This window comes from Choloepus didactylus, chromosome 17, assembly GCF_015220235.1.
Source record: "Choloepus didactylus isolate mChoDid1 chromosome 17, mChoDid1.pri, whole genome shotgun sequence".
Lineage (NCBI taxonomy): Eukaryota > Metazoa > Chordata > Mammalia > Pilosa > Megalonychidae > Choloepus > Choloepus didactylus.
The window spans coordinates 22667249-22689011 of record NC_051323.1 but is presented as its reverse complement, the minus strand read 5'-3'; the positions used below and the strand labels follow the sequence as shown (position 1 = coordinate 22689011).

The window sequence follows — 21763 nt, the reverse complement described above, 5'->3', positions numbered from 1 at the left end:
CTGCAGAATTAGGAGGAAGTTGAAAACAAATCGGGAAATCAAGGTATGCAAATGCCTTTAAATTAAACTGAGTGGGAAGCAAGATCAGGAATAGTAGCTGGAAAATATGAATTTTGGAGTTGTCAAAAAAAAAAAGAAATGCTGCCTTTTATGACTCTCAGGTATATAGAGTTGCCTAAAATAATTGGTTGAACGGGAATCTATTTCAAAGAATAAATTTTAATGTTTTGTCATCTGTACATCAGATGAAGATCTTCTTTAGAATGTTGTTCATTTCCTTCCCCAATGCTTTTCTATGAGGATGCCCGGACTTCTCTCTGGAATGGGTAAATATTATGTTTTCTGAATAACTGGTTTATTTTTATCCCACAGACTGAGAATCTTGTAAATTATTATATGCCTTCAATTGCTGCTAGAAAGCCTGGAACTAAATCCATGAGCCACTTGTAGCAAGGAAACAAGCTCTTCACAGCATACATTTGTGTGATATTCTCACTCCTTGCTTTATCTTCCCCTTATTTTCCCTTTAATCCATTTTCTTCCCTATTGTAATTTATTGTATCTTTTAAATGATCTCATTTTGTGGTGTGTGTATCACTTAAGCCAGAACAAAGAGGCCAACATATATAAATTTATCAATTGCTGCAAGCAAATGGGTGTTTTGCAGTGCAAAAAGATTCTTTCTTCTTTTATGGGCTTCACATTTTGTAATTCCACCATTAGTTGCTTTAATAAATGCCTCTTTCATAAATAGAGAAATGGTTTCCTTCAGCTCTTTGAATCATCACAAATTCCAAATTAAGTAAGACCCAAATAAAGATACCACATTTGGTTGGTAAATTAACTCAGTGCTCTATGCTTGTTTAAAATGCTTGGCCGAAATTTCAGAATCAATAGTCGACAAGAGGTGGTATCCATAAATGGTGCAGAGAAACCCTGCTCTTGGTTATTGACTCCCTGTGTGGTCCGTGGGTTCCGCCAGACTCTTCACTCGACCCTTCAAGATTCATTTGGGAAAAAGAGTACATTTCCCATTTAAGGAGGGTTCAGGGAATCTTCCTGAGGAGTGACACACACGGGGAGCCTTCAAAGCCCTCTCGCACACAAGAGCTTTCCAGACTTTCTCACGAAATGGGAGCTCTGAGTAATTTGAAAATGCAACTTCTGTGGAGAGTTGGCCGTCTCCATCCTTCTTCTCCAGTTTTCTCTATTGTCTGTCTTTTTTTCTCCCTACCTTTCAAGCCCCTTTTGTTCCAGCTAAAGAAGTCTGAGTATTTCTGTTTTGCTTATGCCATTCCCTGGCCTGGACCGTAACCCTACCCTACCCCTCTCCTCTCCACGTGACTGAGCCCCACAGATTTCCCTAACCATCTGTTAAGCCTCTCCAAAACTCAAGACTGGCATATTACAGGCTCTGTAAATATTCTGCCTCTATAAATATGAAGAATGAATGACTAAGTCTTATGGCTTTTGAAACATCTGTCATTAACCTGACTCATTAAAGGTGTGATTGATAATAAAAAGCTGTTAACCTATCCCCCCACCCCGCCACCCCCAATAATCTTGAACCTTCCCATCTTGGTAATTTAAAACAAAACCCAAACTGCTCTAACAAAATAATCTGTACATTGAGTTTTTAATTTCCTCTTCTCCTAGATTTTGAAGAAGTCCTGCATTGAAATTTTAGCAGCTGAACCATCCACCATATGTGCAGGAGGTAAGATAAAATTAAATGCTACTTGTTCTCATACAATTCATGTTATATTGAATTCCAATCACAAGTTTACATCATTGACTGGGCAGCAAGCAGGGAGGGTAGAAGGAGAGGTGGAAGTTGCTAAATAAATTTGTTTCTAGGAAAAAAAAAGAAAAGAAAGAAGCAACATGTTGTTTCTCAGGTTTAGAAAGATTTGTCCAAACTTTCTCCTTTCATAGACCGCATTACGAGGGAATTATAGAAATTCTCATTCCCCACATGTCACCACCTACACCCCACCTCTGGAAAGAAGTGGTGTCTAACCCTTCTTCCTCATGGCAGTCCTACAGGTAGTAGTAGATCCTAGTGATCATAGGCTACCCCTGGAATTTTAATACATTTAATTATTTAATTGACACTGGCCTTTCTCCATAATTAATAGTTATCTTATTTAATTGTTCAATTGACCAGTCCTCACAAATTGATTGTGGACAACTCCAGCTGTCCAAGTAAAGGGTCGTTATAATTTTGTCATTCATAATTATACACCGAATTGGACTTCTTTGAGTCACAGTATTTTCTCTAACTGATCAACATTTGGGTCTTGCTATTGCTTTATTTTGTGACAGACTGCCTAAAACTTCTCTCATTCTGGCTATTCTTGTGTAATCATTCCTGGCTGATTTCTTATCACCCTTGTTTAATTCATTTAAAAAGTATTATTAAGCTCCTATTGAATACCAAGTACTGTACTGGGCGCTGGAGATACAGAAGGATAAACTTTCTCCTTGAGTCCCTGTCTTCCAGGAGCATGTATATTTTACCTGTGAGAGTTCATGGTTGATACCAGCTCTTTTCCCTGTCTAGTCTGTCAAAATACAAAGTGCCAGTTATTAATTTATCAACAGAAAATATGTCATACAACCCTAAGAAGGCACTAACCATTGAAAGAAGAATATTCAGGCTTTTCCAAACACTGCACATTCAATGCTTAATGACATATTTTATTGGTATAAATGAGGGCATTCCTTGAGGATTTCATTGTGGATTCTTGGCTATATTTTAGAACAGCTAAAAGAACTTCCAAGGAATTAGATGCACTGAATAATCTGTGCCAAAAGCAAACTATTAAATAGAGGGTCAATGTTGGAATCATGATGCTGGATAATATCTTATCTATCTAGATGAGAAAACATGTCTCTGTGTTTCGTCACTGAAAGAAAAATTAGAGCATTGATGGAGTTCAGAGTATCTGCAAAAGGATTAATTGACTCTGTGTTGGGGGAAAAAAACAAGGAAATAACTGATTGCTCACATTTTAAAATGTAAGAGCCTTAGACAGATCTGTGAAGAAGGTAGAATTCACTTTCATCAAAAAAAAAACTGTTGTCTCAAGTCCTCCCCTTGCTCTCTGAATTACTTCCCTTCACTGGTCCTCAGGGCAGCCTCTATTATGGGCTGTGGAGCCCCACCCAGGCCCCTTCTGCTCCGGACCCTGGGTGTTGATGATTGCATTCCCCCAAGACAGTGACCTCAGCTGGCTCTCACAGCCAGCTCAACCACAGCAGTGGTTCTGGGAGCAAATGGAGCTCTTGGGAGAGGCAGCAAGACAAGGCACTATGTGGGCAACAAACTGAGATCCAACACAGGTCTTCATATGTTGGGTTGCAAATAACAAGGTGAAATGTAATGGAACCAGTGTAGTATTGAATTCAGGTTCAAATCATGTTTCATCTGCAAGCAGGTTTAGGGAAACCTGACTTAGTAACAGTTCATGTCAGAGGGTAGGGGGAAAAACAAGGACTATCATTGCTATCTTGATAGCCAACAAGAATGCTGCTGACCAAAAAAAGCTAACGCAATCCTGGGGTGCATCAATAATCAAAGAGTGTCCAGGTCAAGAGAGATGATAGTCCTACTATTCTGTTTTCAGACCGCAATTCCAGGTCTCACATTTTAAGAATGACATTGACAAAGGCATGCCCATTGGAGAAGATGTGGTGGATTTAAAAATCACATAAATAATTTGTTCACTGGTTTCTTTCTTTATTTCTTTTCTTTCTTTCCTTCCTTTGTTCCTTCTTTCTCTCTCTTTCCCTCTCCCTCCCTCCCTTTCTTCTTTCTTTACTTCTTTCAATTCCTATTGAGTTCCTACTATATACCAAGCAAGCAATGTGAAAAGATATGAGTATAAAAATGTATAGGGCTTACTCCAACTCCCCCGCCCCCTCACCTCAACAAAACTCACGGTACACTCTAGGAGATAGTTGTGTGCTCAGACAAGTTACAAAACCATGCATTAAGCAAAAACAGAGGTCAGCTCAAAGAGCACTGGGAGCAATAAAAATGAGACGCATGTAGAATTAGAAAAGACTGAGGCACGACAGAGATTTACACTGAGGGGAACAAAAGAATTGAGGCATTCACAAGAGCATCTCCAGATATTTGGAGGATTCTCATGCAGAAACTAACCTTTAGAAGACACGTGCATTCTTTCCAGTTCACCATAGTCCCCACCAATCCCTATTGTCACTCCAGTACCCAAGCCAAGCCAATGATTGCCATTTAGCATGGTGCTTATATCATTGATTCACAAGATGAAATAGCAACTAACAGTAATTTATCCAAAAATCTTGGATGACCAGAATAAACAGAATATGCAAACATCTCATTTCATTTTCAGGTACATTGAATGCTAAGCAATATTTACTGAGTATCTCAAAATTATTTGTGTTTTACATTTCCAAAAAGAGAAAAGAAGAAAAAGAAAATACGACGAAAGAAAAAGAGGGAACGGAATGGAATAAGGTTATCAACTACAAGTATACAATGTGTGGATTTTAGTATATTCACAACATTTTTCAACCTTCACCACTATCTTATTCCAGAATATTTTAATCACCCCCAAAAGAAACTCCGTACCCATTAGCAGTCACTCCCCATCCCACCACCCAAGCCCCTGGCAACCACTAATCTACTTTCTGTCTCTATAGCGTTGCCTATTCTCAACATTTCATATAAATGGAATCAAACAATATCTTCCTTTGTGTCTGGCTTCTTTCACTTAACAGTGTTCTCAACATTTATCCATGTTGTAGCATATATCAGTACTTCAGTCCTTTTTATGGCTGAATAATACTTGATTGTGTGGATCAACCACATTTTGTTTATCCATTTGTCTGTTGATGGACATTTGGATTGTTTCTACTTTTTGGCTATTATGAATAGTGCTACTACAAACATTCATGTACAGGTTCTTGTGTGGACATACATTTCCACTTCTCTTGGGTATATACCTAGGAGTACAATTTCTGAGTCACAAGATAACTCCATGTTTAACTTTTTGAGGAACTGCCAAACTTTTTTCCAAAGTGGCTACACCATTATATATTCCCACCAGCAATGTATAAGGCTTCCAATTTCCCCCATCTTTGTCAACACTTGTTATTGTCTGTCCTTTTTATTATAGCCATCCTTGTGGGTGTGAAGTGGTAACTCATTGTGCTTTTGATTTGCATTTCCCTAAAGACTAATGATGTTGAGTATCTTTTCATTCAGTGACCTAATCAAACCTCAGAAAATGAACTGAATTAAACCTGGTAGGGACACCTTGTCCTTCCCCTTTATGCCCTTTCTGTACCAAGGCATGCCATCTATTTATTCAGTAAGCTTATACTGAGACTGACTCAACCTTGGGTTAGGCACAAGTCAGGCATTCAGAAGAAGTAGAAATGATGGCCTCTGCCCTCAGGAAAAATCATAATGAATATATACCCTAAAAGATGAAATCAAAGACCATTTCAGGTAGAAAATTAAATCTTTGCTCCCTTAAATCCTACAATACTAGGTTTTGTTTGTAGGGAGCTGAAACCCAACATGGGGATTACCTAGAAATACTTAGCTGTACTGATTTTCAAAGTTGGGTTCAAGGCTTTGTGGATAAATGGAGTTAAATGGATATCTCCTGATTCTAGTTTGTCCTGATCTCACTTGCTGGCAGATTCATCAGGCAGGGTTTTGTTACATAACTCCTATGTGTGAGGAGCTGACATTCCAGCCAGGCTGCCGGGTCAGACGTTTGGGCTCGTCTGGAAACCAAATGTGTACACTAACATAGAAAGAGTTCCCTGCAGGGGGGCAGCCCCCGCCTCTGCTCTGGAGTGCTCCCCACAGCCTCATTTCCTCCGTCTTCTCCCCAGGCCTAGTGGGTTAAATCGTTTGGTTTCCACCATTGCCACATTATGGAATCCTGCTGCCTTTCCTTCTAAACTCCCTGGGGTTGGGCCAAGCCAAAATGCAGGCAGTCTCTTTTATACAGGATGCAGCAGCTGAACTGGTAATGCTAAAACATGGTGTTAGAGAAGAGAGCTTGGCGTGCAGCCTGAATTTCCAAAGTCTTCACTCCCAATCTCCCCCACCCCCAACCCTCTCCTGCTGATCTCTGGGGAAACAAGGAAAGTAGTCACAGAAATCAGGCAGAAAAAAATTTGAATCAGCAAAAATTTAGGCAGATTTTTCTATGTCCGGCACACAAACTAAAAATGGTTTCCATAGGCATAACTGAGCATAAGATATAATAAAATTCTTCCACAGTGCTTGACACTTAATAAAAAGCTCGTTGAACTAACTGAGTCATCAGTCACATGCCAGGAAGACCTCTGAAGAGAAGTAGAAAGTCCGTCCCTAAATTTAATTGCATGTGTGCATCAACATGCATATATAAATCCTTAATTTTCATAGGATTTAGGATCCTGGAAAACCATATATGCCTATGACCATGGTTAATGCAGGTTTAAATGAAGGCAATGAGTACAGGATACAAGTCCCAGTTTTGCTGCTTACTAACTTTAGACCTTGGGCAAGTCATTTAACATGTCCGAATCTCAATTTCCTTATTGTTAAGGTCCCTTTTACTTCTAAAAAACATTTTGTCCTAAATTACATTCTTTGTGGCCCATGGAGTGCCTCTGGATTCTCTTACTTGGATTTCTATTTCTTGCTTCCCACCAGGGCCAGCTTCGCTTTTCTGCAAAACGGGCAAACCTGCCTAAAATTTAAAAATATATAATAAATAAATTGTTCAAAGCTCACAGCCCCAACCTCTAAATTACTCATCCATCATAAGACAGTAAGAGCATGTGGCTGAGATCTAAGGCCAAGGCAATTGATGCCTCGCAGACTGGACTCCTGTTCTTACTCTGGTTGATACTAGCTGTGTGATCTTAGACAAATTACTTGACCTTGCTAAGATCAGTTTCCTCACTCGTACCTCCCTGGGCTGTGGGGAGGTTTAAATAACATCATGCCCATACCACACTGAGCACAGGGCTTGGCCTGATGAGGATGCAATTAATATCAGTTATTATCATCTCAGCAAACGTGACCTCCAAATGAGTTTCCTGGGATTGAAGTTGATGTACACTCATGAAATGTATTAAATTTTGGAAGAGTCCCAGAGGCTAGTCCTGTAATTCCATTCTTCCTCCAACAAAAATCTCCATTTGGGTAGCAATTTACTGTTGAAAATCCACTTTCACAAATACTGCATTTTTCCTTGACCCTTATTCTCTTTCTCTTTTTATATGCCACACAGAAGTATCCCCAACTCCAAATTGTAGATACAGAAGGCTGACAAAAACAAAGAAAATGGAGCATTGACTGTTAGTTACTGTTCTAGTTTGCTAATGCTGCCAGAATGCAAAACACCAGAGATGGATTGGCTTTTATAAAAGGGGGTTCATTTGGTTACACAGTTACAGTCTTAAGGCCGTAAAGTGTCCAAGGTAACACATCAGCAATCGGGTACCTTCACTGGAGGATGGCCAGTGGTGTCCGGAAAACCTCTGTTAGCTGGGAAGGCACGTGGCTGGCATCTGCTCCAAAGTTCTGGTTTCAAAATGGCTTTCTCCCAGGACATTCCTCTCTTGGCTTCAGTTCCTCAAAAATGTCACTCTTAGTTGCACTTGGGGTATTTGTCCTCTCTTAGCTTCTCCGGAGCAAGAGTCTGCTTTCAACGGCCATCTTCAAACTGTCTCTCATCTGCAGCTCCTGTGCTTTCTTCAAAGTGTCCCTCTTGGCTGTAGCTCCTCTTCCAAATGTCACTTTCAGCTGCACTGAGTCCCTTCTGTTCGCCAGCTCATTTATATGGCTCCAGTGATTTAATTTAGACCCACCCTGAATGGGTGGGGTAATATCTCCATGGAAATTATCCAATCAGAGTCATCACCTGCAGTTGGGTGGGGCACATCTCCATGGAAATACTCAAAGAATTACAATCTAATTAACACTGATAGGTCTGCCCACACAAGATTATATCAAAGATAATGGCGTTTTGGGGGACATAATACATTCAAACTGGCACAGTTACCATCAAACTTAAGCACATATTCCTAAACATTTAGCTAATTAATTAATTCAGTTTTTCCCTTGTAGGTCTATTGTAAAGTGTAGCTGTTTTTACTTTATAAGGATATTATTCATATATAGTAACTCAACACACGTCACACCAATGTGTGTGTGCTAGACACCTGTGAGACGTTACCTCTTTATTCACAGAGAAAGGGGTGCCACACTGAGGGACTGGTGTCAGTTCAAATAGGTAATGCTTTGCAACTGGCCACCAGTAAGTAAGGATGTGATTCATTTGCCACGTACAGTTGTTCCTGCATAAACCTAGAAACCACTACTGGGTGGCCAGCAGTGAGAGGAAAGTAATAGCAATATCAGATAACTCCCAACCCAAAGCAACCTTTCTCTAGTTTGGGGAGAAAAGACAAGAGAACAACATAGACAGTGCATAACTGTGTGCTGCCTTGTTCAGTACCGACTGTGAGTGGCGTAGGGCAGTGGTATATGAAGATTTTTCGGCACCCAGGGTTCTAAGAAATCCTTTCCTGGGGGTCCAGTATGTAAAGCAGACACAAGAGGAGGTGGGTTGATTGAAGAGGAGGTGGGCACCCCTGCCCCTGTGCCCCTTCTGGCATCAGAGTTTAGCTTTAAAAACTTCCCGGACTTCGAAGAGGGGTGAGATTTGAATGGACAGAAGGAGGGAGCAAGACATTCCAGGTAGGAGTTGCAGCAAGAGTGAAGGCAAGAAGCTGGGAATTTAAAATAAGAAGTAATATGCCTCCTTCCGGAGCACCCAGAGAGAATGAGTTGATAGGTGGTAAAGTCATCCACGTGGTTGTTCTTGGCTTCCAACCTAAACTAATTTTTGAACATTTTAAGACTGGTGAAGTAGTAAGCAAATGCCCTAAGTCAGAGCACATGGGACTGTAGTCTGTAGTCAAATAATGCGTCTTGTCATTGTGATCTTCATTTCAGAATCATTTCAAGTAGTCGTGAGAGGAAACGGCTTTCGGCACGCCCGCAACGTGGACCGGGTCCTCTGCAGCTTCAAGATCAACGACTCAGTCACACTCAGTAAGTCCTTGCAGAGTCTGTGGGCTTCTTGAACCTCCATCAGGGAAGGGGATTCCCAGCCCTATCATCCAGCAAGTCCACACACATGAAACCGTGTAGAGAAGGGACTTCCCTGATGGAGAGGCCTCCAGAGCACACCCAGCCCCCACAGTGTCTTTGTTCCGTTCGGAAAAGGTACCCCTTTGGGTGGACTCAGTCCTGGGGGTGCCCAGCTTGGTGAGCAGAGGAAGGCTGAACTTGACCCCTGGTCCCTCCACAACCTCCCCAGCCCTAAGCAGCAGCCCTGCAGCAGCCTGCAAGAAGCAGCAGGGTGCTCATTTCCTATTCCACTGACATCTACACTAAGGTATTCCCTCTTGGGTGGTGGTGCCAGAGCGGGTTGGTGAGGGCTTATGACACTTGGCGTTACTTAACAAAGTACTGGGGACTCTTGAGGGGAAGAGTGAAAAAATAGATGGTCTTAATTTATTACTTCTGAATAAACCCAAAGTCAAATTATTGGGCTTGGCATAGGTAGATTCTGGATTTTTAAAAAATCTGGATGGTTCTTGCTTGGAAGAGCCAAGAACCTCTCATCGTGGTGAATACCTTACATGAAATACAGGAATATGGAAGTCAAGCAAGTGCATTTCATGCAAAAAATGAATTATCATAACATTGGCACTCTCAGAAGACATTTGTAAACAAGCAAGTTCTTAATTTAAAGGAATGTAAGATTCATGTAGTTGTCCAGGCAAATGGGGAAGACTGGTTATGGGAGGACAGATGCCAGGAGCCCTGGATTTTATTTACATCTGGCATCATCACACAGATCATTATTGAAGCTATGTCTGCAGTGATGGGCCACTGCAGTAATAGACTGCGTTTTCCAGAGTGTTCTGTGCTTCCTAAAGACTTCACATCTTTTTGACACAACAACCCTGAGAAGTAGGAAGAACAAGGAAGTTGGGTAAGGCAGCTCGCATTTATTGAGTAGCCACGCACCCTTCTGTGGGTGCTCTGTAATCTGGTACTCCTCTTAGGCTTATGAAATAGGTATTATCCTGTTTATTTCCAGAGAACTGAGGACTATGCCTTTTTTCTTCCTTGACATCTTAAAACCCACTTGAAGTATTTCAACAGAGATAAACCATGGCTTCTTAGCAAACGTCTGGAATTCCTGCCCTTGGAATAATTCCAAACATTTGAAACATTCAGTTTTCTCAATGTTTGTAAATATTCTCACATTTCCAAAAAGTTCATACTATCTGAAAACATTTTGAAATATCATGGAGCAGTCACAATTTGAAAGTTGGATGTGACCCCCTACAGGGGCCTCCCTTTTTTCCCTCTGAATTGTGATATCACTGAGATCACAATTCCTTCTCCCTCTTTACCTGAAATCCCAAGTTTAAGATCCGAAACTCCTAAGGGTTGAATGCAGACACCAACTCCCTTCCAAAGAACACTGTCAGGACAAGCCAAGCTGTCAGACCTGACTCCTCTCTGAAGATAAATGAAAAGTGGTATAAGGAGAGAGAGAATCCATTCACATTCCATTGTTTAAAAAGACACATGGTGTGGTGTGTTAAGACGAGATGTAATGCAAATTCATAGGGAGTTGTAGAGAGGCATTTTGAAGGCCTATTTTCCAGGCTGTCAATGATATTTCTTGGAAAACCAGTCTATCCTCTTTCTCCCTCCTCCTCTCTGCCTTTCCTAATATATACTTGCGAATGCTTGCACAGGCTCTCCACCTTGCATTTCAAACAGAAATAAAGGCTGTAGGTATTTGGCTTGAACGATAAACCTAACTGCTGACAGTCCAAAAGAGAGGAAGATAATGAATAGATCGTGTTGTATGCTGCAAGCATATAGTTATTAAAACATATAGTTCAAACATATAGTTTGAACATATAGTTATTAAAAATATTCAGTGGGGGAAATATTAGAGTTTGCAGAAAACACATGGCCATTATTTTTAAATTCACCTATTCACTTGCATTCATTGAAAAGTGTGGGCAAGAAACTATGGAGAATAGAAAAGATACACAAAATTTTTAATGCAGCATATTTATATCTGTATTTTTCTATCAACCTTATGAATGTAACAGTTTCTATTGATTCCTCCCTGTAACAGAAATTTAATTTTGATTCTTTACTTTTCTCAATTCCTTTCCCTACCACTACATCCCAAGCTTTTAAAGATCTGTTTTCATGTTCATATTATATATTCTCATTTCCAAGATTTTTTTCTAAGGGCTGAATTGCATTTTGCAACAAAAAGAGAATCTAAGTGTTATCAGTAATGTTGGGGATTGTGTCATGTCTCCCACCAAAGGCACGTGCGGTTCCCAACCCCCGGCCCTGTGGGTGTGAACCCATTTGTCAAAAGAACCTTTGAAGATGTTCTTAGTTAAGGTGTGCCCAAACTGAGTGAGGGCAGGCCTTAATCCAATATGGCTGAAGTCTTTATAAGCAAAAGAAATTGAACATGGAAGGAAAAGCCACGGGGAAGAACTGGAAGGCAGAAAACAGAAGTTAGTGGAACCCAGAGGAGAAAGTAGAGGACATTCCCGTATGACAGAAAAGTCAAGGAACCCAAGGACTGCCAGCCAGACCAGAATGCAACCAACCCAAGGAGGAAGCAAGCCTTCTAGCCTCCAAAAACCATGAGACAATAAATTCCCATTGTTTAGACCACCCCATTGTATAGTATTTGTTTTAACAGCTTTGGAAAAGTAAGAAAATCAATATCTGCAAAAGACTAATTAAAGGTCCTACACAAAATGGAGCTAAGTCTTCACTGAAGATAGTCCAAACATGATATAGGTTTTAGTGTCTGCAAAAAATAATAGAATAGAAAATTATATAAAGCAAATCTATTAAACATGAAAGAAGAAATTTAAAATTCATATTTATGGTGGGAAATAATACAATTCTCTAAGTCTTTGAATGATCTTGTTAATTAAAAAATTAAAGATATAGGGCAGATATAAATATTATGCATTATAACTAGCTATAAACATTCTTAAAACTTTATTGTACCAAGACTCAAATAAAATGCCAGTATATTAATGCCAAAAAGTAGAAATTGTCCATATGCATTCTTAGATGATAAATATAGCCAGTAAAGAAAAGCCCTAGGTTAATACCTTACTTCTCTCCCCCTTTCCCTGCCTTTGCTTAAAAATAAAGTCAACCAATCAACCATTTAGAAATCTAAAATAATTTCTGGATTTGGAGTCCAGATAATAAATTAAACTGATGCAGGTGGGTTCCCTCCCAAAAATTGTGAATAAAATATGATTTTAAAAATTGTAACATGTACCCTTGCTCTAAGGAAAGGAGAAATCCCCAGGTATAGGAAGCAAAACAGGAATGCAAAACCCAAGCAGGAGGCAAAAAAGCAAAGCAATAGTAGTCCCAGGTCTGGGGTTCTGCAGGCTTGTGATCTCGATGCTGACGCAGATACAGGATATGAACCCTGTCTTAGTTTGCCAGGCTGCTATGACAAATACCACACAAGGGGTTGGTTTGAGCAGTAGGAGTTTATTGGCTAACAGTTTTGAGGCTAGAAGAAATCCAAAATCAAGTTGTTGGCAAGGTTTTCTTTCTCCCAAAAATCTGTAGCCTTCTGGTACTGATTGCAAGCAATCCTTGGGGTTCCTTGGCTTGTATCTCTGCCTCCCATCGCATGACAATGTCTTCTCCTTTCTGGCTTCTGTGGCTTCTGGGTTCTTTTTATAAGGACTCCAGTAATCCAGATGGGTGCCCACTCTGCTGCAGTTGACCACGCCTTAACTAAAAATAACATCTTCAAAAGGTCCTATTTACAATAGGTTCACACCCACAGGAACATGGAATAAGATTAAGAACATGTGTTGGTAGGAGTTCATAATTCAACCTACCACAGACGTCTGGTCTGCGCAAGGCAGCAGGCAACAGCAGAACCCCCCACAGAAACCAGACTCCAATGGTCCCACCGCACATTGAATGGGGACTAGAAAAACTGCTCAGTGGCTCATGGAAGCAGGCGGGGAAACAAAATCCACAGGTGTGAAGTAAGATGTTATATCACCCATGAGAAACAGAAACACCAGATAGAGAAACTAACCCCAAAATGTTTCTGTAACCATCCTGCTCTTTCTGGCCCTGGAAGAGGCGATGAATGAGCCTAACACACAGCACCCCCTCAGCAAACTACCCCCTGAAGATGGTCTCGCAGCACCAGATGACAACTTATATAGAGATGGATGAAAGAAACTGGAGAACAAGCAAGAAGAGATTAGGGAACAATCCAAAAGAGATAAAATAAATGTCTAAAATGTGTAAAGAGATAATCAGACCCTAGGTGAAGACTACTTAACAAAGGTAGATTTGCCAAAGAACCTGGTAGAAATTCTAGAATTGAAAGCTTATTCACTGAAGTACAGCTTAATAGATGGAGGAAGCAGTGCGATTAGACACAGATGAAGATGAAATACATGAACTGGAAGACAGAGAGATGAGGAAGGCCCGCCCCTGCAACAAAAACACCAGATCCAGATGTTTTTCATCCACATCTTACCAGATTTAAGAGGCAGGCAACCCCTACCTGATACATACTGCTCCAGAAAAAAGAAACAGAGAAAAGGCTTTTTAATTCATTTTATGATAATAATATAAACTTGATTTTAACAAAAACTAAACAAGAATGCAGTAAGACAAGAATATTTGAGACCGTGCTTACTGACGACAAACATCTAAAAATATTGGCAAACAAAATCCGGCAATGTATTTAAAAAGAACCAACAATAGCTAAGACAATTTTGAAGAGGGGGAATCTGCCTCTTACATAGCAAAATGTACTGATGTCAAGAAGATATTAAAATTCATCATCCATTCCAGATTTTTTTAAAGATACTTTTAGAAAACTAGAGGTAGGATAAGGCTTCTTTAACTTAATAAAGAATGTATTTAGATATTTGAATTTGAACCTTAGCATAATTCTAATGGTGAATCACTAATTAGAGAATTCACCTTAAAGTAAGGAAGAAAAAAGCAGTACAGCCCATGTCACCACTATTATTTGACATAGATCTGAAAGTTTTAGCAGCACTGAAAATAGAACTTTCTGTGATGATGGAAAGTTTCCTTAATGGTAGCTAATACAGTAGTGACTAGCCATGTGGCTATTGAGCACTTCCTATGTGATTAGTGCAATTGAGGTACTAAATTTTTAATTATATTTAAGTTTAATTAATTTAAACTTAAATAGCCACATATGGTCTGTGACTACCGTATTGAAAAATGCCATGGGCATTGCATTAAAACAAGAAAACCAATAAGAGATATAAATACAGTAAAGGGAGGTCCAATCATCATTACTTTGAAATGATGGTTATATCTTTCTGAGGAAATAAAGAGGGTCTACAGAACTACTGGACTAATAAGATGGTTATTGAGCCAATGATTCCAAAATAAATACCTCACTTATATAACAATCAATAGCTCTGCCAGAGTTCAGCAACAACCAATTAGAAAACACCACAGGAAAAATATAGCAAAAACAAAATCTAGTAAAAACTAATTTAACCAAATTTGTAAAGAATTATATGAAGAAAGTTAAAAAACTTTGTGAGGGTTATGAAGAAAGCATGAATAAGTGGAAGCAGTGTAGATTTGGCTCTGGAGCCAGGCCACCCAGGAAAAGAATCTTGGCTGTGTGACCATGGGCAAGTTATTTAATATCTCCGTGCCTTGGTTTCCCTATCTGTAAGATGGGGATGGAAATAAGAGTACCTGTGTCATGGAGGTGTTCTGAGGTTTAATTATGTGTGGGACTCAGCACAGAGGCTGGCACACAGTGAGCAGCCAATCATTGTTGACTGCTGGTATTAATTTATTATTATCATTATCACTATTGGTAGGTAGAGTGGCAATTGGATAATCAGTTTTCTTCAAATTAATATTTGTATTAAAACAATCCTGGTGAAAATTCCAACGGGACTTTTTTAAGTTAACAGAACGACTCTAAAATTTATATGGAAGGATAAACATACAAGAATAGCCAAGAAAAATGTGGAAACTTGCCCTAGCTGATTTAAAAATGTATATTAAAAAAAAAAAACTTGCAGTAATTGAATCAATGTGTGACCAGTGCCACAAGAGGCAAACTAAACATTGAAACAGGAAAAACAAAGTCCATAAAGAGAGCCAAACACATATATGAAAGTGACCTTTTGAATCAGTGGGGAAAAAATTGGATTATTCTTAAATGGTGTGGAGGCAACTGGCTAACCAGTTGGAAAAACAATTAAGTTAGATTTTTATCTCACACCTTACATCTAAACAAATTCCAGATGAACTAAAATTTTAAACGTAAATATGACTATAAAAATTCTGGAAGGAAACAAAAATAAATATTTATATAATCTTCCTATGTAGAAGGACTTTTTAAGCACAACACTGAAGGGAGATATTATAAAGGAAAAATTTGACAGTTTGAGTACTTTTAAAAATTCCTCTTATAAAAAAACTGAGCAGAGCATATAATTGGTGAAATTATTTGTAAGATATATAGGAAACAAAAAATCAATAACCTTAATATAGAAACAGCTCTTAAAATTAATAAAGAAGAAGGCAAACACATCAACGGGTAAAAGATATGAAAAAGAAATTTACAAGAAAAATAATGGTCAATGGACATACAGAAAAATGTTTAATGTAACCTAGGAAATGCAAATTGAAATAACCAACTGCCATTTATATAATTGGCAAAGATTAACAAAGATGCAATGCCCAGTATAGGCAAGGATTTCAAGTGTTTGGATTCATCATTGGCAGGGAAATCATTATTATCTTTTGGAAGGCAGTTCTTAAAATGTTTCAAATGCTTTTATACCCTTTTGACCTAGAATTTCTATTTCATCAAAAGGAAATTATTGGGAATGTTTACAGAGACTTAGCCTAAAAAGATGTTTATCATAATACTGCTTATGATAGCAAGAAAAAAGAAAAGGAAAGCAAAAACACACATAGACACACACACACACAGAAGTAACAAACACAACCTAAATGGTAACAACATAAATGTTTAACAATAGGGAATCTGTCATATAAATTATGTTTCACCTCTAAATAGCTAAGTAACACTGTAGAAGAAAAATGCAAAATGGTGGCACAATGTTAATGATCTAGCATCATGTGTTAAAATAAGTTATAAAACAAATCAAGTAGTACCTTGATGCTATTATATTTTATACACACATATTTATAGGCAGAGAGAGAGATACTTGAAGAATACACATCAAAATGTTGACACTAGTTACCTTTGAACAAGACCACTACTGGTTTTCATTTCCTTCTTCTTGTTTATCTGTGTTTTCTTAAATTTTCTATAAGCAACTTGTCCCTTATGTAGTAAGGAAAAAAAAAGTTATTTAAAATTTAATGTAAAAGTTCTTGGTAATTATTTAGGCCTTGCACACATCCTAAGTTTAGCATTTGGTTTATGCTCTAATCACTAGGCTGAACTCAATCATGGCCAAGAAAATAACTTGGAAATCTTCATGCAATCTTTATTTATTCTGGCTGCACATTTTCCTACTCCAGTATTCAGTGCATTGTGCCAAGAAAAGATCCACTTTCAATTGGAAATCCATTTGTGGGGAGATTAAAATGCTAACAAGGAGACACTGGGGTATGAGCTGAAGAAATTATTCATTTTGATGCACAATAAATTTTAAAAATGGACATTTTACTAATGCAGTAATGAAAAACATGCTAGACTATCCGGTGTTGCATGGAGACGTATGAGGTATGACTGTAAACAAAAGAAACTGATTTTAAACAAACTCACTGAAATTCAATTTAGAGGCTGTGAAATGAGTTTCATGGTTTTATAGGCACACTTTATTTTTTTGATGCAAAATTTTATTTCCCAGCTCAGTCCTTAATCTGATTTACTTTTTGTTGGTTGCAAAAATATAGTACACCCTCAAAAGATTAGATATTGCCCCCTTTAAGGATATTTTCTCAAACTGAGCATTGGTCATGAAGGCAGTTTTAAGAGTTCCAAACAAGGGCTTAGCTCCCCCAGAGAAGAGAGCCAGCACTAATTCAGATATAGGAGTCCAGAGTATTTGCTTTTAAAATTTTGTCCAATTATCCAGAATTGATACAATATCTTAGAAAACATCTGGCCCAAAGGACACCCTGAGGAGACCACTAAAACGCACCCATATGGGGGCAGATGGGCGAAGGGCAGGGAGAGCAGAGGGAAGCCACGCAGAAGCTTCCTAAGCAAAAGCCCATTGTTTCCTTTTCTTGCTATTTAGTGTTGCATGTATTGATCAAATGTACTTGAAATGTCACTTTGTGTAACCCGGAATGAAAAGACCTAGAGGAGCATCTCATCTGCGGTTTGTGTTGGGATGCCCGTCGCAGTCACCAGGGAGCTTCATCCGAGGCACCACAGCCACTGACTGCGCTGGGAGCTGGGCACTGTGCTAAGGTCCCCCCTGGATTATGTCATGTCATCATCACAGCAGTGCATGGAGGGACGAGCTTGTTGTATCCCTGTTGTCTTAGATGCCTGGCTGCTATGCAACTACCACACAGTGGGTTGGCCTAAACTACTAGCATTTATTGTCTCCCGCTTTTGAAGGCCATCTTCCAGTCTGGATAGCCCATGCTCTCTCCTGGAGTTGGTGTCCTTCTGGTGCTGGCTTGTCACAATCCTTGGGGCCCCTTGCATCTCTGCCTCCTGCCACATGGTGATCTCTCTCTCCCGTGTCTGCTCTTCCAGTTTCTGCAGAGCTGTGGGCCTGCTCCAGCTTCTGGCTTCCAGTTTCTTTCTTTTTAAGGCCTCCAGTGATCAGATTAAAACCCACCCTGATTCCACTGGCCACACCTTAACTGATAATATCTTCAAAGGGTCGCAAGTACCAGTAGATTCACAACCACAGCCCCAGGCAGGCTAATCATCTTGTGGCCCTTCAGATTGATGTTCTTTAAATATTTGTTCAATATTCGTTTGGAAGGTAGGTTGGAGGCTGCTGAGGGAAAGGAAGAAGAATGAGAGCTACTGGCGGATCTCCTCCACGCAACTCGGCCTGGCCCACAGCAGCTGCGTGGCCATCCGCTGTTGCTCAAGTATGGGTTCAGATCTCCTTCCCACCTCTCTTCCAAGTAGCTGTGTGGGTTTGTGTCGTTTAAGAGCCATCAGTATCCTCCATAACCCATAACCCATGATTGCGAGAAAGGCTTTAGCCATCTGGGTAGACTCACCCTCAATCCCAACTTCAAAGGTGATATCCTGCCAGACCGAACTGTGCACAGCTGTGAGAGTGTGTGTGTGAGATAGGACACACATACGTTGCACATGAATCCTGAACTGTCCTCTACCAAGTAAAACAAAGCTTTAAAAAAATATACATTTACTCTTTGCAAATTACGACTGTCTTAAATGCAGCACTTATTCTGATCTCAGGATTACAAAATTTTAAAGGCCTGATGCTGGGCTTAGAAGATAATTTGTCAGCTTTATAAATGTCAACAGTCAAGATTTTTTTTTTTCGTTGTAGATTTATTGAGAGAAGCTATTTTGCAAGAGCCCTGACTCTCCTTACCTTGGTTCATTTTTCTTAGAATGTCTAAAATTACCCCCATTAATTTTGGATGGAGATGAATGCTAAATACCACAACTTACATATAGTATGAGCCCAATTCTGTAAAAAATAATATATATTCAAATTCATACCCCAAAATCCTGAAAGAGTATACCCCAAAGCATTAGCAATGTTTATCACTGGGAGGCAGGATTACCAAAGATTTTAATTTCTTTATTATATACTACTCTGTATCTCCCAGACTTTTTTGCACTAAATGTATATTACTTCTGCAATTAATAAAAATACCAATAGATCTGAGTGGAAAATAAGTTACATCCTGAGAAGTCAGACGAGCTGTGCTGATACCCCAGTTCTAAAAGCCAGTGTGCCCAGTGCTCAGGAGGCCACAGTCTGCTGGGATACTTGGGAATGTCCAACAAAGACAACCCAGAGAGGAGGAGGGCTGCTGGAGTCCATCCCTGTGCCCCTCTGGGAGCAGACTCGTGGTCCCTCATCTTTTGCTTCCTTCCTTTCCTTCTGGGGCCATGTTGTGATCTCGATTTTCTTCTGGGCCATGTTGTAATCTCAATTTTCATGAACACTGTATTGGCTAGGGTTCTCTAGGGAAACAGAATCAATGAGAGGTATCTATGACTATAAAATTTATAAAAGTGACTCACACAACTGTGGGTATGCACGAGTCCAAATTTGGTTGGCAAACTGTCAACTCCAAGGAAGATGTCCGATGAACTCCTCAGGAAACGAACCAGCAACTTGGACGAACTCCTCGGGAAACGCTTCGCTGGGCAGCCAAAGAAGAAGTGAAGGTCCTCTATCTATCTCGCTTATAAGTCTTCAACTAATTAATTGGATTAAATCCAGCCAATTGCATTCTCTCATTGTGGAAGACACGCCCTTTGGTGAGTCATCAGTCACAGCTGCAGCCAATTGACTGATGATTTAATAAACCAGCCTGTTGGTTTATTAACCAGCCACAAACGTCCTCACAGCAATTGTTAGGCCAGTGCTTGCTTGACCAGACAGCTGGGTACTATCACTTGGCCAAGTTGACACATGAACTTAACCATCACAAACACACTGACTTGACTTTCATGAACCCACTTCATTTCCTTCCAAGACGGCCCTTTGCTCTGAGTTCTGTATTGGTATTTATATGTAAGGTCTTCTGACACTCCAGCCTTCCCTCCCACATCATCTCTAAGCCTAAGTAGCAATATGTGTCCCACTTCTGCAATGCCCCGTTTAACTTATAAAGCTCCACCAAGCAGAAGGATGACTCAGGTGCTCTGCCACTTACCACTAGGAAAACTGGACTATCCAAGCCTTCATGGAGGAATGTATCAGGAAACATCCTCTTCCCTACTCCAACCAGGACTTTTTTTCCAGTGTCCACCCAGCTGTTACTCCCTCTGCCTCCTCTACCCATCATCTCATAACACCTTTGAATTTTCCTGGACATTCCACCAAGACCCTCAGGGGCTGTACACTACCTAGTAAGATCTGCAGGCCCCTCTACATGGGCCAAAGAAGGGTGTAAAGCCATGGCAGGCATTATACCAGGGTTTCCAACCTGGGCACCACTGATTTCTTGGGCCAGATGATTTTTTGTGTAGGGAGCTGTCCTGTTTGTTTTAGGAAGTTTCTTTGTGTAGCATCCTTGATTTCTATCCACTAGATGACAGTAGCATCTCCAGTTGTGACGACCAAAATTTTCTCCGCCCATTGTCAGTTGTCCCTTGGGGTGAAAAATTGCTCCAGTTGAGAACCACTGCACTATATGCATACCCACAGATACCATTCAGATAGATGCCTTGCATCTTGTCACAGCTGTGCCATATAACCCTGACACAACTGGTTGGAAAGTTGCAAGGCCCACTCAGTTTGCACACGTGTTCACACCTTGTGCTTTATCGATGTCTGGGACAATGAGCCCAGCATTACCCTACCTTAGGAATTACAGTTAACATTTGTTGAGTGCTTATTATTGCCACATAGTGTTCTAAGCATTTAATAAGACTCTATCATTAAAATTTACAGCAACCTATGAAATGAGTATTATTCCCGTTTTATAGGTGAGAACCCTGGGTTATGGATAGGGTTAAAAAAAAACCTTGCCTGAAGTTACATAGTCAGTGAGTGGAGAAGCTGTGATTGAACTCCAGAGCCCAGGCTCTTAATGTGCTCATTGTTCGCTCTCCCACTCCAACCCACCCAAAGAACAATCCTGGATTCCTGGTGGCCCCAGGGACACTTACAGGAATTGCTGGCATGGTGAGGTATAGAACTGGGGAACTCACCTGGAACCTATTGGCCAGGTTCTTCTCCGGATCTCATGGTAACTAGCCAGTGAGGGGTTCTAAGGAAACCTGGCAACAAAATTCTAGCCAGCTGGAGCCAGGGAAGGGGTATGTGGTTGTGGGTCATGTCTAAGGGAAAGCATGATGGCCAACTTGGTTCTGTCACTTTAAAGGCACCCCTCTGGCCTCAGCTTGGGCACAAGAGGCCATTAGAGTTGGCACGCTATGTTGTGAGGGTTTTTTCCAACTTGGCCCCATCTGCTTGTGTTTCACTAGCCTCTCCTCCCATTCTCTTTCAACTCTTTCTTCTCATTTTGCTGACCTTACAAGCACTGTTGAGCCTTTCCAAGTAGAAGCCACTCTTTCCATTTCCAAAATCTGTCCTTTGTTCCCTGATGTTGAGTTTAATGTCTTTTATTGTCTTCTATCAAAAGAATCCTTAGGCTGTTATCTCACTCATTCGTGAAAACCTTCCATCCCAGGGCCTGACGCATAGTAGACACTTAATAAAATATTAGTTCCTTCCTACTCTTAGCAATGGATCCCATTTAGCTTTGCAATAAGACCCCCGTGTTTGTGAATTATCATTGTAGACAGCCCCAGTGGGGCAACCAGCCATCTCCTCTTTGGCTGGGGCTCCAGAAAGCTACAGATGCTTTCAATTTCACCAACTTGGAGCCCTGCTGAATCTAATTTTATTTCAGCTTTTTATACAATAGCTAATTAAAAGTCTAACTTTTAAAAAAGCTAGT

The 21763-nt window shown here is 40.1% G+C and overlaps 1 protein-coding gene across 2 annotated transcripts in view; it reads left to right on the top strand.

Moving 5' to 3' along the window:
- ANTXR1 (ANTXR cell adhesion molecule 1) overlaps positions 1 to 21763 on the top strand; it is a 235082-nt gene that overhangs the window by 79965 nt on the left and 133354 nt on the right. For both annotated transcript variants that reach the window (XM_037806755.1, XM_037806756.1), the window contains exons 9-10: positions 1657 to 1717; positions 9020 to 9118. In XM_037806755.1, coding sequence (XP_037662683.1) covers positions 1657 to 1717; positions 9020 to 9118 — 160 coding nt within the window. The remainder of the gene's footprint in view (positions 1 to 1656; positions 1718 to 9019; positions 9119 to 21763) is intronic.